Source organism: Phyllobates terribilis, unplaced genomic scaffold, assembly GCF_046119375.1.
Source record: "Phyllobates terribilis strain yellow unplaced genomic scaffold, ASM4611937v1 Scaffold_2__4_contigs__length_985480577, whole genome shotgun sequence".
Classification (NCBI taxonomy): Eukaryota; Metazoa; Chordata; class Amphibia; order Anura; family Dendrobatidae; genus Phyllobates; species Phyllobates terribilis.
In genome coordinates this window covers 466,303,065-466,321,546 of record NW_027362762.1, presented here as the reverse complement: position 1 = coordinate 466,321,546, position 18,482 = coordinate 466,303,065, and the positions used below count along the sequence as shown (strand labels likewise).

At 43.1% G+C, this 18,482-nt stretch overlaps 1 protein-coding gene across 2 annotated transcripts in view; it reads left to right on the top strand.

Annotated features, from left to right (window-relative positions):
* The window catches only part of NFYC (nuclear transcription factor Y subunit gamma), a 65,405-nt gene extending 53,141 nt beyond the window's left edge, over positions 1 to 12,264 (top strand). For both annotated transcript variants that reach the window (XM_073665728.1, XM_073665729.1), the window contains exons 6-10: positions 3,732 to 3,905; positions 4,480 to 4,638; positions 6,011 to 6,118; positions 11,546 to 11,605; positions 11,691 to 12,264. In XM_073665728.1, coding sequence (XP_073521829.1) covers positions 3,732 to 3,905; positions 4,480 to 4,638; positions 6,011 to 6,118; positions 11,546 to 11,605; positions 11,691 to 11,810 — 621 coding nt within the window. In that variant the 3' untranslated portion in view covers positions 11,811 to 12,264. The remainder of the gene's footprint in view (positions 1 to 3,731; positions 3,906 to 4,479; positions 4,639 to 6,010; positions 6,119 to 11,545; positions 11,606 to 11,690) is intronic.
* Positions 12,265 to 18,482: the final 6,218 nt, after the last annotated feature.

Here is an 18,482-nt window from a genome sequence, read left to right as displayed (position 1 = left end):
GCAGCTCATCCAGGATGGCACATCAATGCGAGCTGTGGCAAGAAGGTTTGCTGTATCTGCCAGCATAGTGTCCAGAGGCTGGAGGTGCTACCAGGAGACAGGCCAGTACACAATTAGACGTGGAGGGGGCCGTAGGAGAGCAACAACCCAGCAGCAGGACCGCCTTTGTGCAAGGAGGAACAGGAGGAGTACTGCCAGAGCCCTGCAAAATTACCTCCAGCTGGCCACAAATGTGCATGTGTCTGCACAAACGGTTAGAAACCGACTCCATGAGGGTGGTATGAGGGCCTCACGTCCACAGATGGGGATTGTGCTCACAGCCCAACACCGTGCAGTACACTTGGCATTTGCCACAGAACACCAGGATTGGCTAAGTCGCCACTGGCGCCCTGTGCTCTTCACAGATGAAAGCAGGTTCACACTGAGCACATGTGACGGTGCTGCCTGCTTATGATTGGTCGCCATCATACAGGGAGAAGAAAAACACGCCCCCACTATAGCTTAGAGTAGGTTTGTCAGCGTGTGAGATGTAATTACACTTATGTCTGCTGTCCTCAAGCAACTTGTAATCGCTCTGCAGCGAGATCATGGTTGTGTCACACAAATGTAATAATCTCAACCCTGATCTCATTGCAGAGCGATTGCAAGTTGTTTACGCACAGCAGACATAAGTGTAATTACATCTCGCACACTGACAAACCTACTCTAAGCTATAGTGGGGGCGTGTTTTTCTTCTCCCTGTATGATGGTGACCAATCATAAGCAGACCGCAACACTAAAAGGAAAGAAGTACACGAACACCCATTTGGGCTTAACTTTTTTTTTTCTCTTAAATTCATTACGTGCCAAATACTTTGCTAATATCTCCAACAGGCGAAATATTATTCTCCTCGGCAGCCACATTGTGTGTCCAGTTCAACATGAAAAATTGGGTGAAAGGTCCTGTTTAATGTAATTGCTCTTCCCCGGCTTTCGATTATACAGCTTCTCCTATGTGGCTTCACTGTAACATAGTTTACGGCAAAAATAAACCCCTGCCGTTAATAGCTACCTTTTCTGTATCCTTCATGCAGCGACTTTCTTCCAGCAGTGAGACTTTGATAATTATTGGTGTGTTGCATCTTTTACACCTTGCTCCTTATTTCTGAATAAACTGACAAGACACAATGGGGACCTTTGTGAAAAATGTTTGGGTATTTGCCAGATGAGCGGATGAGAGGAGAGGTAACAGATACATCAAATCTTTGTTCTGTCGGAGAAAGTGCGCTCTAAGGTTTTCCTGGAGCTGGAACGAAAGCTGTGTGCAGGGTCTGTAAACATCCTACACTCTCAGCTGTGAATATGATGTGGCTGGGAGAAGGGTGTTTACTCCCCCTGCCATGGAATAACCGTCAGCAGATATAGATGTGTAAGATGCCCTTAGAATGTTAACTAGAAACAAGCTATTAAAGCGAGTACACCTAATGCACATGCACTAAGTTAAAGGGAACCTGTCACTCGATTCATGTTTTCCTTGAAACACTACGGCATTTAAGAGAAAACATTAGGCCCAATTCATCAAAGATTTTACGCCAGTATTCTGGCATTAAAAAGCTTTGAAAAATCACAATTTTTCCACAACTCTAAGCTGCGCTAAAATTGTGACTTTTGGTGTTACGTTTTTTTTTTGCCAAGCTCCAAGAAAAAAATAGGCATAGCTTGGGCGGGATAGGGGCATGGCGACCGCTGGTCCAGCAAGGACTGGAGTAGAATTTGTGGCGAGGTGCACGCCGCTCGTCCTGGCGTTCCTGATTCATGAAGAGACGTGTGCATTCATATTCTTCATGAATCAGGACTGTTTGACTGCAGCGCATCTCCTCATCAAGACTGGTGTGAACGACACCTGTCTTGATGAGTTGGGTCCATAGTTTGAAGAGTCTGCACTGCTTCTACCTGCACCACTTCAGTTGATTGACTGGTCTCTTTTATGTACAGTCCTGCTCATCATCATTGGCACCCATGAAGTTTAAGTACATAATGTGGAATATCTCATGTAAAAAATGAATCGAGTGAAACCTTTTTTTTGTATTGAGCACTCGTGTTAAATATAAAAGAGCAAGTGATTAAACAATATTTTAAAACCAAAAACAATGGGAGGGAAAAATAGAAAAACCTAATGCTTGCTGTGACACTGGTATTGGCACTCTTTACATTAATTTAGTATGGAAACACATTTTGACTCCCCTGTGGTAAATCACAAAAGACATTCTCCTGTGATTAATTGTTGGTGCCCATGTGGCATGAATTAGCCAATGAATGATGACTTCACGGTTTTAATAAGCCACATGGTAGGCCGTGTTCACAATGGTGAAGACAAAGGAGCTGTCTGAGGGTATCTGAACTGCTATTCGCAAACATAAGACTTCCAAACGGTATAAGGCCATCTCCAAAGACTTTTTGTATCCCAGTTTCAACAGTGCCAAATGTTAAGAAGTTTGCCAAGCATGGAACCATCAAGAACCTCCCTGGACGTGGGGGAAAGAGGAAAATTGACAAGAGATGTCTTCGAAGGTTGGTGCGAATGGTGGAAAAAACACTGTCAAACATCCAAAGACCTGAAGGCCAACCTGGAACAGTCTGGGGTCATGTTTTCAACAAGTACCATACGCCACCAACTAAACCAAGCACAGCTTTATGGGCGAAGGCCAAGGAAGAACCCATTACTGAAGAAAGGACCTAAAAAGCAATGACTGATCTTTGCCAAGGATTACCTTGACAAACCACAATCCTTCTGGGAAAATTTTCTGTGGACAGAAAAAAGCAAAAAAAGCTTTTTGGCAATGCAAAGCAACAGTTTGTTTACAGACTGCACAATGAAGCTTCTAAGGAAAAGAACACCTTACCAACAGTTAAGCATGGTGGAGGATCCATAAATGCTGTGGGGTTTCTTTGCTGCGTCTGCTACTGGAGGCCTTGACCGTATCACAGGAATTATGAAATCTGCGAATTATCAAGAGATTTTAGAGTGAAATGTCCTACCCAGTGTAAGAAAACTTTGTTTGAATTGAAGATCATGGATCCTTCAGCAAGACAATGACCCAAAGCACACATCCAAAAGTACACAGGAATGGTTGAAAAAGAAAAAATGGACTGTTTTTAAAATGGCCAGCATTGAGTCCAGACTTGAATCCCATTGAAAATCTTGCAAACATTCAAGAGCTTGAACAAATTGCAAACGAAGAGTGGGAGAAAATTCCAGCAAAGTGCGAGAATCTTATAGATGGCTACAAGAAATGTTTGGAGGCTGTCAGCAATGCCAAAGAGTGTGCAACCAAGTATTAATTAGGGGTGCATTTATTGCTGCACATGCTGTTTATTCTGTTTCTTCTTTGAAATTGTTTTTCAACTTCCATGTTGCAATGTTTTATTGTTGTATTACTTTGGACCACTAAGTAAAAAATCCTGAGGATATAACTTTGGTACCATTCCATTTATTTCTGAAGATATTTTAGTCTATGGAAAAAATAAAGGGGTGCCAATAATGGTGACCAGCACTGTATGTACATAGAGCGAGTCATGCAAGTCACCTGCAGTGAAGCTGGGAGAAGCCGACCGGGGGCTACATCTGACAAATTATTAAAACAGATGTGAGAAGAGGGAACAGGTCTTTTTTATTTTCAGTAAATAAATTGGTCAGTTTTGTAGTGTTGCTAATTCATTTTTTATTTTTTTTTATCTATTATATGGATTAGGAAGAGGTTCGGCAAGCCGTGACTCCAGCGGAACCTGTCCAGTACTACTTTACATTGGCTCAACAACCAGCAGCTGTGCAAGTCCAGGGGCAAGCGGCTGGTCAGCAGACTACTACTTCCACAGCTACTCTCCAGCCTGGCCAGATTATCATTGCTCAGCCACAGCAAGGACAGGTCAGCTTAATATGATTACACATACATGTTTGCTTCTTCTCTTAGCCATTCCTTTTGGGAGGATGTAGGAATTGAGACCACAGATGACTTAAATGAAATGTGCTTTACAAACAAGCTAGAATTCAAAGGTGGTATTTTAAATCTTCCAGATCTTATGTGAGGAGGAACCGTGAAAAGGATAAGTAGGATTCTGTGTGTGCCCACCTATCGGTTCCATTGTTCCAAATTTTCCCTAGTGCATAGTTACATGTACAATAATCTTTTACAGGTTTTTGCTGCACACAGGTCGTTCAGCCTAAGATCGCTATGTGCTTCTGATACAGAAACGTGTAATGCAGATGAATAGGGGTGCAGCAACAAGCAAGTAACCAAAAGTTGGACTCAGTCACGTATTTCTTTTAGGTCTTCCTTGTTGCAGTACCCTAGGGGGTCAGCATTAACCCATTCACCTGCATTCCTCTTCCATGTAGCACCGGCACATGGCCATCTTTGACTACGTTACCTGTTTTGAAGCCAAAATTGTGGCGTAGCCCCAGCCTTATGCTTCTCTTCTATTTGTGTATTTCCTATATAGAATGCACCAGTGACCATGCAGGTGGGAGAAGGTCAGCAAGTACAGATTGTCCAGGCCCAGCCACAAGGTCAGACCCAGCAAGGTCAAAGTGCAACAGGACAAACCATGCAAGTTATGCAGCAGATAATCACCAATACAGGAGAGATCCAGCAGATTCCGGTATGTATGAATGATTGCTAGTTGCTTACTACTTTTAGTTCATCTTATTAGTTGCAGATTCCCAAGGTTTGTTCTTCTGTATTAAAAACCAGCCAATTCTTTGAATGAAAGAGGCCCATATGTTCAACGTAGAATCACCTGAAATCTATGTGTTTAAAACCCTATAGCCCCGATTCACCAAGACCGGCATTGTTCACTAGTGTTGATGAGGGGATGCATGGTAGAGTCTGAGGCGCCATAGTCCTTAAGAGACGCACCTCTTAATCAGGCGCGTGTTTAAAAATGGCTTGCGTCTCCGTGCACCTGGCCACAAATCTTCTTCCAGTCAGAGACTAGAGTAAGATTTGAGGTGCTAGGTACGCCACAGTTCATCATGAATTAGATGAGCGGGCTTCACCATACCTCATCTTGCCCCAGTTCCACCCGTTTTAGTGTCTGAAACTGGCGTGAAAATGCCAAAATCCACAATTTTTGAACGGTCATGCGATGTGCAGAAAGTACTTTTACCCCATATATCTGGTGTAACACTTTTTGACTCGGATCCTTCGTGTTTCTAGTTTCCCATTTGGTTAGGATGCTTTCTGCAATGCCTCATTTGAGAATTGGATGTCAAGAAAGATGAAAAATCTCAGCCTTTACAATAGTTTCATGATCTTTTGATATTTAAAATGCATATATAAATTTGTCTATGTAAGTTTAAAGGGCTGAATATTAAGAGATACAATATTGAGCACTACCTAGACACCAAACGGCAGGAAAAAAGTACATTTGTTAATAAAGTGCTTGATATGTTTGTTAATTGTAGGCCTTATCAGGTTCCTAACACCTGCTGCCCATAGGCTATTGACATTTGTTTAATAGATTGTATTATGCAAAAGTGGCAACTTTTATGACTGTAAGCCCAGCATATTTACTGGGAGTTTCTTCCCAACTAGTAAGTAATGCGGTCTGGCTTATGAGTCAGTCCGTTTGCCTTGCAAGTGATGCCAGCTACTAGTGCTAGCATGTCCTGTATTGGGCACATAGAATTATGTATTAACTGAGATCCTGTGAGTACTAGCTGTGCTTGCACGGATTGTCTAGAAACGGGCTGAAAATCATACATACATTGTCCTGTGCTTCTCAACATCATGTTATGCCTTCACACCTCCAGTAGTTTTCATAAGTGTTTCCAAACCAAAACGACAGTGACTTTCCATCATAGTTTCTCTTTGTAGGATCCACTCCTGAAGAAATACTGACCTGTAAATAAGGCAGTAGAGGGGGAGTGCGCATGAATGCTCGGGCCATAGAAGACATAGAATCTGGATTGTCTTTCATATCACATTCTCCTTATTGTTGCCTTCTAATTCCCTTTGCCCCTTTTTTGTAGGTGCAGCTCAACACCGGGCAGCTTCAGTACATACGTCTTGCTCAGCCAGTGTCTGGAACACAGGTTGTGCAGGGACAGATTCAGACCTTAACAGCCAATGCACAGCAGGTAATTTTCACTTTACATTTGCCTCACTTAGTGTTGATGGTGTGGTTTTTAACCCTAGAACGCATACCTGGGGCCTCGCAGGCCCGCCCTGTTAATTGTTTTCTATTTTCTGCAAGATTACTTTAGTTAGAATTTTGAAACTCTAGGTATTCCTCAGGTATATAGTTGTTTGTCATTTTTGTTTGAGTTATTCCATGTTATTTGCTCACGGGCCTAAAAGGCCCCCAGGTATGTGAAAGTGTAGATTTTTATGGTCATGCGTTCTAGGGTTAATTGCTATTTTGGATTATTTCTCTGATGTAGGTCTGTAGAATACTAATTTCAGAGCATATCGGCTTCAGTAACATACTGTGACTTGCACCATATTTCTCTAGTATTTAACACACTCTCTATCCCAACTCCCCCCAAACATGGGAGCACCCAGCTTGGCTAAGCATGCTTGTTATGTGAGAGTCGATGGCAGACTCGTCTGACATTCCCTGATGAATAAAAAAAAAAAAAAAAGTTCTACTGGGCACCCATTTTAACACTTCAGTAATATTTACATCCATTTAGTCCACTGAAATCCTTTTGTCCTTTTTAAACCTTAGAATGTAAACTATACAAAAATTGACTCAATTTAAACACTTAAGTTTTCATTTGGTGAAATTTGTTACGGTGAATCAGGCCAAGTGCCCACGATGCAGAAATGCTCCGGATTTTTCCTGAGCGTTTCTGCATCTCCCTGGCAGAAAAAGCGCATGCGGGTTGTACATATGCTTGTCCCTGGCAGGAAAAAACGCAAGTGAAGCGTTTTTCACATGCGATTTCGAATGCGGGTTGTCAAGCACTTTCCAAGCGATTTTAGCATCACTTGGAGAGTGCTTGACAACTTGGTCACACTATATAAAATCCACGCCGGTTGCATGGATTTATATAGTGTGACCAAGTTAGTTAAAAAATAATAAAAATAGTAAAACAAAAAAAAAAACATTTATACTCGGCCTCCAATGGCCCCCGGTCTCCTTATCCGATGCGTCCGGACTTTCCGGTGTCTCGCGGTTGCATAAAAGGACCTTCCATGACGTCATTTAGTCGCGTGACCCGTCACATGACTAAATGACGTCATGGCAGGTCCTTTTAGACCATTGCGAGCTGCCGGGGAGCCAGGACGCGTCTATATGGAGACCGGGGGCCATCAGAAGGTGAGTATAATGTGTATATTTTTTTTATTTTAAATTTTTTTTTTTTTTTGTACAGGTACTATGGTACCTGGGTCTTGAGGAGAGTCTCCTTCTCCAGACCTGGGTACCATCCGCACATTGAATCGCTTAATATCTGCATGTGCACATGTAGTCATGCAGATATTAAGCGATTCAATGCAAGTCAATGGCTGCGATTACGCAAAACAATTGGTAGTGCTGCGGATTTTTCCGCAACGGAAATTTCTGCAGCATGTGCACAGCACATGTTTATTATCATTGGGGAACATGGCAGACCTTCTACCAAGCGTTTTTTAAGCGTTTCTGCAGCGAAATTGCTGCGGAAACGCTTAAACGCATAGTGGGCACACAACCTCATTGTGAGACTCTTTCATAAGGCATTGACTCTGTTGGTCAGCTACAGATTCCAAGTTTTAGGAAATGAAGTAGAAAAAAAAAAAAAAAGTAGAAAATTTTCAGTGACATTCTGCACCCCAGATTCTTGACGTTCTCTAGCAAACCTTTCACTTTGGAAACAAAAGGCCGGCACTTATTATCCCCTTCACAACCTTTGACATAAATTTACTTCAATGGTCATGTCCCTGCCTTTTGAAGTGGACTCGCACACCAAGCACACTTCTTTCCCTGCACATGATGACTGATTTAATCAAACATCATGTGCATTTAACAGCCGTGGGTGGAGTGGCTCTCATCCCATGGCTATTAACCAGTTAAATCGCTGGCTCGTCATTAATCTGCGCCCCCTAGAGAGAGATATTCGGAAGCTAGAAAAGTGTGCTGTACAATAAAACGTAACTCTAATTAGCCATGTCTATTTACTTTCAGCCTTTTTACACGATAAACAACAAAGTTGTCATAATAAATAAGTAAATGGCATTACGGAGAACAAAAATAACATTTTGAAAATTAGAGACGTTTTCCAATTCAAAAAGTGAATTGCCCAGGGCAGATCGCTTGGAAATCGCTCTGTATGCTGCCCTCTGGCCTACTCAATTAATTGCAGTGACTTTTTTTTCTTGGACTCGCCTCAACATTAAGCTCTTTATGTAGTAAGATTATAGCAGTGCATAGCAAAAATCCCTGAAGTGTCAGTGTCATTGCTGAAGACCCCCTGCTGTCATGAGAGCCCGTCAACATCACATGACTGGTGCCGACGGATGGGCTTCCTGCCAGCGTGTGGTAATTCCCACTGTCAGTGGTTGAAAGCCGGGATTTAACTGGTTAAGCGGCTGTTAAAGGTACATGATAACTGAATAAATCAGTCATCATGTGCAGGGAAAGATGTAGGCTCAGTGTGCGACCTTTAAATATGCATCAAAGGTCGTCAAGGGGTTAACTCAAAACCTACACATGTTTGGTATCTGCGTACTTGTTCTGACCTGGGGAATCCTATTGCCAGGTCAGTTTTACCATATAGCGAACATGGTAAATTTATAAAAAAAAAAACAAGACATTATTATTATATTTTTTTTTTTTTTGCATTTTCAATGGTGTCATTCATAAGTACAACTCGTCCCGCAATAAACAAGCCCTCGTACGGCAATGTGGACGAAAAAATAAAAAAAGTTATGTCTCCTTGGAATAAGAAAAAACGAAAGCACAAAAATGGAAAATCGCAAGGTCATGAAGGGGTTAAGACTAGTGTTTTATGCACCATGTTGGAGTGAATGGTTTAAAATTTAATTAAAGGAGCAGGTCTCTAATATTTTGGATAGATTTGTGACCAAGTTTGCTAAAAACCTATCTAAAAGTTGTCATGCACACTTCCTACAAGAAGAAGCCAGAAATCTTGCACATTTTTGGACCCCTTTTATGCCAATAAATGTAGGTTGTATTATCCTCTTTTCTGTTTCTGAGAAACTTGAGTAGCATTGCAGCAAGTTCAAGGTCTTTTCACGCCACATTACACAGTGGATCTTTGTGTTTTTCTCTGCATCCACAGCATTTTGTTTTCTTTTTAAAATTCAAGTCGAAACTTGTTCTTTCCTTTTTGCAACATGCGTGCGCACACCTACCCTTTTTTTTAAAGCTTTAAAAACTGAAAAACAAGTCGGATCACAATATAGAAGTAACAAGATAAATTCTTGGCCAACTGACCACTAAGTAGACACCATGAAGTATCCTATCACTAACACGGGCTGCTAGCCCACTGCTCAGCACTTTTAAGGTAACCTGTCACCAGGTTTGGCCTATAAGACATACGGCCTGATATACAGCATTCTTTAATGCTGTGAAAAAGCCTCAGATCCGACCTGCAAGAGAAGAAAAAGAGCTTTTATTATACTCACCTGGGGGGGATTAGTCCGGTCTGAAGGGCATATCTCATCCTGGTCCGGTGCCATCCTCCTTCTTGGCTTTGTGTGGTTGACTTGTCCCTACGTCATCCACACAGGGTCCCTGGCATCGCACTCCTGCGCAGGCGTACTTCTGTGCCCTGACGGGAAAGTTCAAAGAGCCTGTACTTTGCTCTGCCCTTGTCAGGGTGGAGAAGTACACCTGCACAGGATTGCAATGCTGGGGAGATTGTGTGAATGACGTAGGACACGTCATCCACATGAACTTAAGGGAGGCACCGGACCAAGACGAGCGACTGGCCTCGGACCGGACCACCCTCCCAGGTGAGTATAATAAAAGCTTTTTATTCTCTTGCAGGTCGGGGGCTTATATACAGCATTATAGAATGCTGTATATCAGGGCTGAAAGATGGTGGCCGTATCTCTTATCGGCCAAGCCTGGTGACAGATTCGCTTTAAGCATTTAGGCATTGTTTGTAGCCATTGCAGAAAGTCCACAGCTTAAAATACTGTGGATGTGCTGTACATTTAATGCTTTGCAAAAAGGGTAAAAGAAGCAATACAAACTGATGTGATGCAGATTTTAGATATGCAGTAACCTTCAATCTGTGCCGTTGCAATTTTTTTTTTTTGCATTGATAAAATCTTGTAAAATTTTATTCACCTGGCAGCTTCTGTAATGGATTTTCTGCCCTCATTTCATTATGTTGATGACTTCTCCCACCTGCCCTGACTGTACTTTTATGTACCCAGTATGGTGAATGCTATATTTGGGCATTATTTAAAGAGCCCTCGCAGCTGGATGCTTATGAAGCCGAATCCCTGATCTGTCTATATGGACTTCATTGGCATAACCATGAGGTGCCTTACAATTTACCATAGCTATAGAGAACAACATGAACTGCACATCTAAAACTCATGCAATGATGTATTGCGGCCAAGACAAAATTTACAAAGCAAAAATTTACGATGTTCTTAATTTCTGATCAGACTGTATGAAGCCCACTGCCAAGTTGCTACATGGGTCCCTAACTTTAAAGTCGCAGCACCATGTGCCAACCACTGCTGCAGCGATGGTCACTTGGCCTGTTTGTACACTTAGTGCCCTACAGCAAATGATTTTTTTGTTTTGCTTAAACCAGCACTCCTCCCATTTGTCCCTGGTGCTTTTAATTGGTAGGAGGCAGAAAGAGGGGTTCCACCTATTTTTGTTCTCAGCCTGAGAACATGTAGAAGGTGAGTTTTTCACCGCCTTTCACTTGGTGTTGGTGCTGTGTGGCCACCATTCCTGATGTTCCTGTGGGGTGCTGTGACTTGAGCCATGGGGGCTTTGCCTCACAGCATGGGCTTTGTGGGCTACCAGGTCACTCCCCCTGCGGTGGTCAGTGTACGGCATTGCACTGTTTAGGTTAGGGACCCACTGTCTGATCAGAATATTACAATAGGAACCTCATGTTCAGATTTATACATTTTTGCTTAGCCACAATAGATCAATGTATGATTTTTATTTTTGGATGTTCTGCAGTCTGGTGTGTTTTTTTTTTTTTTTTTTTTTTTTTTTTTTTTTTTTATCCAGTTATGGCTTAATATTTGCAGGCTTTTATGGTCAGACAAACCTCTTAATCGCACAAAAAATGATTTTTGATTTTAATTTAAGGCTTTTAAAGTTGATTTTTTTTTTTAACTGGGGAGACCACACTGGTTTTGTTTCACAACTTTGTGGCCGTTGGTCAGCCGCAGGGTCTCGCCCTTATGTAATCAGTCAGTTCTGAATTGATGTTTCATCCAAAACTGCATTGAAAAAAATCATAGAAATCATTCCAGGTGCGTTGAAAAAACGTTATTTTATTACCTTTTTCTAAAAAATAACAGTTCAGTATGTAATGTTTGTGCCAGAGATGTGTGATGTCTTTGTGCTTTTTTCGTTTTAGATAGCGCAAGCAGAAGTGCAGCAAGGCCAACAGCAATTCAGCCAGTTTACTGATGGACAGGTAACATTCACAATGGACTGTAAAGATTATTAAATCGTCCTTGGCCAATTATGGATTCTTATGATGGCCGTTTTCTGTTTTCCAGCAATTATATCAGATCCAGCAAGTTACCATGCCTGCTGGTCAGGATATTACACAGCCCCTGTTCATCCAGTCAAGTGGCCAAGCAGCTGATGGACAAGCCACACAGGTCACCGGAGACTGATGAAATGACTCGGGAACGAAAGGGCAATGGGACAGCGCATGGGCATTCACACGGATAGACTGGTGCATTCTTTGACCTTGGCGCATTAGGAGCCTGCAGTTTGCTTCGTTTTTATGAAGTTGGAACATTTCCTCTGCAGAATATCTGTGCACAATATCGAGATCTGAAAATCACTGTAGTATGCACCAAAGAAGGATGACAGTTGTACCCAGCAACCCTGCAAGAAAGAACATCACAAGCCCAATGCACTTGTGTATTTTTACCAGTTGTTTTTTGTTCACACTGTACAATAATTTAAAATGCCATTGGGGTCCACATGGCATCCCTCGTGGAAGGGCTAGTGTGTTCAGCCATTGCGACATATATTACCAGAGTATGCCCCTGCATCAGAATTGTACCCTTTCCTAGTTTATTCTTTGTCCCTCTCTACAGTCCTGCCTTTTTTTTGTAAAGATTTAACAGAGGGAAGGGCAATTTATTTAACCCCTTTGGCTTCCTATCCTGTTCATTTGTGATTGAATTTGGTAAATGTGAACAGGGGGTTGAATGTTCTAAATATATATATATATTCCTTTTTTTTTTTTTTTTTTTTTTTTTTTTTTTTACGTTTTGTGCTAGTCTGATTCGAATGCATGTGAAACCTTTGCACAGACAGCAATAAAGTTTCTTTTTAGATACAGTTTTTCTTTTTATTCCTAAATGTCGACACACATCCTAAAAATCTGGGCGTCACTCCTAATAAAAGCATTGTGTCAACCATCGACCTTTTACAACTTATACATGACGTGAGTGACATTGTAAACCCATTACTTTGCTGCTGGTGGTGATTTCAAAAAACATCACAGTAAAGGATAATGCCTTGCCAACATGAGGTCAGATTACCAATGCACTATAGGATGCAGCTAGCCTCCATGATAAAGGCGGTGGCAACACATATGCAAAATACTGATGCAGACAGCCACTCACTAACCTACCAATTCATGGAGGGGGTGGCTGTGTAGTATTATACATGTACACCGAGTCTGCATACAGACCCCACACAGCACTTTGGGGTCTGTTTTATCCTATGCACCTGTGCAATCTATTCACCTAATGGAGGCCAAAATAGTGTTTGGTTTTTTGTGTGTTTAACCCCTTAACACCCAATGACGGACACTGCACGTCATGACCGGGTGTAAGTTAACGCTCCTTGCCGTGCAGTGTCCGTCATAGCTTTAAACTGTCAAAGCGTGTAAACACGCAGTGACAGTTAAGTGGTGACAGCTGTCCCGCAAAAACCAAGTCGCCATACAGCTCCATCAGCGGAAAAATAACAAAAAGTTATAGCTCTCAAAATAATGGATGCAAAAAAATATATATTTTTTCTATAAAATTTTTACTTGTGTAAAAAAAAAAAAAAAAAAAAAAAACGCTATAAATGTGGTACCACTGTAATCGCACCGACCTGAAGCATAAAGCTACCTTATCACTTTTACCACACGCGGAACAGCATAAAAGAAAAAACCCTAAAACACAATTCCTGAATTACTAGTTTTTGTTCAGTCTCCCTACCAGAAAATTGGAATAGGAATAGAAAGCACTCAAAAAATGTCATGTGCCCGAAAATGGTACAAATAAAAATGTAAACTTGTCCCGCAAAAAACAAGCCCTTACATGACTGTCCCGGAGGAATATTCCCTATAATGAGGCAGATGGAGTCACTGTGGACTATGTCTGGCCTATGATCCGGCAGTGTCCGTCTATGCGTGCATAAAAGCGCGGTCGGTCACAGTTTTGTGCACCTCTGAAAAGGACGACGCTGAACAGAGGCCAGACGGCGTACAGAGTAACCCTGCTGCGTAATTATAGTGACTGGATCCCTTGGGGGGGTGTCACCCGAATCACGTCACTCAGATTTAGATGGAAACCCCAAAGCAATTGCTCAGCGTAGAGCGCTGGATAAATGTGATCCCAAATGTTATGTCAAATGTTCCCAATAACAGCTTCAACTCAATCCACAAAAAAAAAACACTCAGGTCCATCATCTGTCAATGGAAATATAGGGGGCTTCCACGTTACTGGTAGCAGAAAGGCTCTGAAAAAGTGAAATGCCTCCTCGCCCCCAAAAGAAATTCAGCTAATTCTCTCCGAAATTCTAATGCCCCCTCCCTTCTGAGCTCCACAGTGTGCCTAAACCACATTTAGCATCCAAATGTTTGGCATGGGTATAATTTCCAAAATGGGATTCTGCTCTTCTAGCACTTGGGGTCTCTGTATATGGAGTCTGCAAACTATTCTAGGAAAATCTGCGCTCCAGGAGGCAAACAGCGCTCTGTCTCTCCCGAGTGTCGCTGTGTGGCTAAGCAGTACTGTACAGTCACGTATGGGATGTTGCCACATTCAGCAGAAATTGTGTGACAAATTTTGGTGCCAGTTTTTATCCATTATTCCCATTTGAAAATGTAAAATCTAGGGCTAAAACAATTTTTTTTGCTGTAAAAATGTAGTTATTTTTTCTTCACTGCTGAATGATATAAAATTCTGTGACACACCTGTGGTGTCAATATGATCCCTGCACCCCTAGATGAGTTCATTGAGAGGTGTAGTTTGTAAATGCGGTCACTTACAGGGAATCTGCTGTTCTGGCACCTCAGGGGATCTCCTAGTGGGTCATTGCACCCTCAAACCATAACAGTAAAATCTGCACTATAATATTGTGCTCCTTCTCTTCTGACCTTAGCACTATGCCTCAAAAGTACACTGCTCAAAAAAATAAAGGGAACAGTCAAATAACACATCCTAGATCTGAATGAATGAAATATTGTCTTTGAATACTTTGTTCTGTACAAAGTTGAATGTGCTGACAACAAAATCACACAAAAATCAATGAAAATCAAATTTATTAACCAGTGGAGGCCTGGATTTGGAGTCACCCCCAAAATTAAAGTGGAAAAACACACTACAGGCTGATCCAACTTTGGTGTAATGTCCTTAAAACAAGTCAAAACGAGGCTCAGTATTGTGTGTGTGGATGGTCTCCTGTGGGATCTCCTTCAGGATGGCACATCAGTGCGAGCTGTGGGAAGAAGGTTTGCTGTGTCTGTCAGCGTAGTGTCCAGAGGCTGGAGGCGCTACTAGGAGACAGGCCAGTACACCAGGAGACAAGCCAGTACACCAGGAGATGTGGAGGGGGACATAGGAGGGCAACAACCCAGCAGCAGGACCACTACCTCTACCTTTTGTGCAAGGAGGAACAGGAGGCGCACTGCCAGAGCCCTGCAAAATGACCTCCAGCAGGCCACAAATGTGCATGTGTCTGCACAAACGATAGGAAACCGACTCCATGAGGGTGGTATGAGGGCCCCACGTCCACAGATGGGGGTTTTGCTCACAGCCCAACACCGTGCAGGATGCTTGGCATTTGTCACAGAACACCAGGATTGGCAAAGTCGCCACTGGCGCCCGCCCTGTGCTCTTCACAGATGAAAGACAGTTCACACTGAGCATATGTGACAGACGTGACAAAGTCTGGAGACGCCGTGGAGAGCGATCTGCTGCCTGCAACATCCTTCAGCATGACCAGTTTGGCAGTGGGTCAGTAATGGTGTGGGGTGGCATTTCTTTGGAGGGCCGCACAGCCCTCCTTGTGCTAGTCAGAGGTAGCCTGACTGCCATTAGGTACCGAGATGAGATCCTCAGAGCCCTTGTGAGACCATATGCTGGTGCGGTTGGCCCTGGGTTCCTCCTAATGCAGGACAATGCCAGACCTCATGTGGCTGGAGTGTGTCAGCAGTTCCTGCAAGATGAAGGCATTGAAGCTATGGACTGGCCCGCCCGTTCCCCAGACCTGAATCCGATTGAGCACATCTGGGACATCATGTCTCGCTCCATCCACCAATGTCACGTTGCACCACAGACTGTCCAGGAGTTGGCAGATGCTTTAGTCCAAGTCTGGGAGGAGATCCCACAGGAGACCATCCGCAACCTCATCAGGAGCATGCCCAGGCGTTGTAGGGAGGTTATACAGGCACGTGGAGGCGACACACAATACTGAGCCTCATTTTGACTTGTTTTAAGGATATTACATCAAAGTTGGATCAGCCTGTAGTGTGTTTTTCCATTTTAATTTTGGGGGTGACTCCAAATCCAGGCATCCATTGGTTAATAAATTTGATTTCCATTGATTTTTGTGTGATTTTGTTGTCAGCACATTCAACTTTGTACAGAACAAAGTATTCAATGAGAATATTTCATTCATTCAGATCTAGGATGTGTTATTTGACTGTTCCCTTTATTTTTTTGAGCAGTGTGTGTGTGTAAAGTGTATATACTAAAGACAGCACCGTTTAACAATTACTCACTAATGGGTGCCAAGCCTACAAGCGGTCTGTCCAGACTGCTGCATATCAAAAAGGTATATCAGAAGGCAGCACTCCAAACATTGTGTGTGTATGTGTATATATATATATATGTGTGTGTATATATATATATATGTGTGTGTATATATATATATATGTGTGTGTGTGTATAAATAAAGACAGGTGGTTGAGGTTAATGAAGGGTGGAACAGGTGCAGCTATTTAACTGGCCCAGGCAGCGCTGTTCGGGGCTTCCCAGCTTCACTTTTCCATATCATGGAGACTGATAGTGAGCAGCAGCAAGTTCAGCAGCCGCCATCTTCACCATCTCAGTGGCTTCTCGGGGAGCTTCAAAAGGTGCATCGTCCTCGAGCTACTGGTAATGCCCGGTCCTCAGGAAAGCGAGGTTCGGCGTCCAGGTCCAGTCATCACGGCTCCAGCAGAATGGATGAATCTGCAGCCTCCAGGGAAGATCCCCCAGCTGTGCAAGGTCCTTCCTCCAAACCGGTACCAGCCCTTTGAGCCGCCTGGGTAAGTGATCTTCGAGAAAGTTAGTATACCTTCTCCCCTTCTATTTTTTAATAGGGGAAGAAGTGTGCCTCCAAGACCAAGCATTTTCAATGTGCATTGTGTAACACCGTCCTTCCAGACTCGTATCCCAAAAAATTGTGTCAATCATGTATCAATCAGACGCTAGACCCCTAGTTTGGCCTTGGGATTGAAAATCTTCGTCAAGTTTGAAATTGGTAAAATCCTCTCTAAAAAGGCTAAGGGAAAGGCGAATACAGACGGTGAGATCTCCCCAGCCCCTAATGACTCCTTGTCGTCGGCTTATGAGTTGCACTCTGACAACTCAGCCTCTTCATTATTCACTTCTTCAGACAGTGGCGCGGGTCAGCATTGTTTCCCACTTAATGGGGTTGATGGTTTGATTAAAGCAGTTGGCTCAACCATGGGTATTTCAGATGCCAGACCAGAGAAATCAGTCCAGGACTTGTAATGTTCAGGGGGCTGGGGCAAAGGTAAAGAAGAAGTTTTCCTTTTAATGTTCTCCCTCCGTTCTTTAAGAGGAAATACCCCTTTCGAAGACTCCGCTTCTTCCTCCTGGGAGAAAGCCCCAAAAATAGATGTGGCTATAGCTAAGGCATCTAGACGGTCGTCTCTCCCCTTTGACGATATGGGGGCTCTTAAGGACCCTTTGGATAGGAAACCTGACACCTTTCTCAAAGGGATCTGGGAAATGAATCCCATCTGAAGAATAACACACACAGGAAAGATATATTATCTGATATGTCACTCTTACAGGGGGCAGCAGCCTTCCTGGCAGATGCCTCTGCGGATTCAGTCAGATTGGCAGCAAGTTCAGCTGCCATGTCCAACGCAGCCCATAGAGCCCTGTGGCTTAACCCCTTTACAGCCTGGGACATATTAGTACGCACCAGGCTGTAACCCCCGGTTCAGTGAGGGCTCCGGCGCTGAGCCCTCACTGAACCGGGTACATGTCAGCTGATTACTACAGCTGACATGTGCCCGCAACAGCCGCGGGTGGGATCGCGATCCGGCCGCGGCTGTTAACATGTTAAATGCCGCTGTCAATCTCTGAGAGCGGCATTTAACAGCGCCGCACCGGAAGCGCGTCACTTACCCCTCCCATCGGTGACCCCGTCACTTGATCGCGGGTCACCGATGGGTGGTCATGACAACCCTGGAGCAGACTCCAGTGGTTGTCATGAGCTGATCGCTATGAGCGCCACCTAGTGGTCGGCGCTCATAGCACAGGAGCATTTCTGCTGCATACAAGGGATCTACTCGTCCCCTGTATGTAGCAGAGGCGATCAGACAAGTGCTGCTTCTAGTCTCCTATGGAGACTATAGAATCAAGCAAAAAGTGAGAAAAAAAATGGTTTTAAAAATATTAAAAAATATAAAAGTTTAAATCACCCCTCCTTCGCCCCATTCAAAATAAAATAATAAAAAAAATACCCCACATACACATATTTGGTATCGCCGCATTCAGAATCGCCCGATCTATCAATATAAAAAAAAAACTAATCCGATCGGTAAACGGCGTAACAAGAAAAAAATTCTAAACGCCAGAATTACGTTATTTTTGTCGCCGCAAAACTGCAATAAAATGCAATAACAGGCGATCAATACATCGAATCTACCCCAAAATGGTATCATTAAAAACTTCAGCTCGGTGCGCAAAAAATAAGCCCTCAACCCGGCCCCAGATCCCGAAAAATGGAGACGCTACGGGTCTTGGAAATGGCTTTTTTTTTTAAGCAAACTTTGGATTTTTTTTTCACCACTTAAATAAAAAAAGAACCTATAG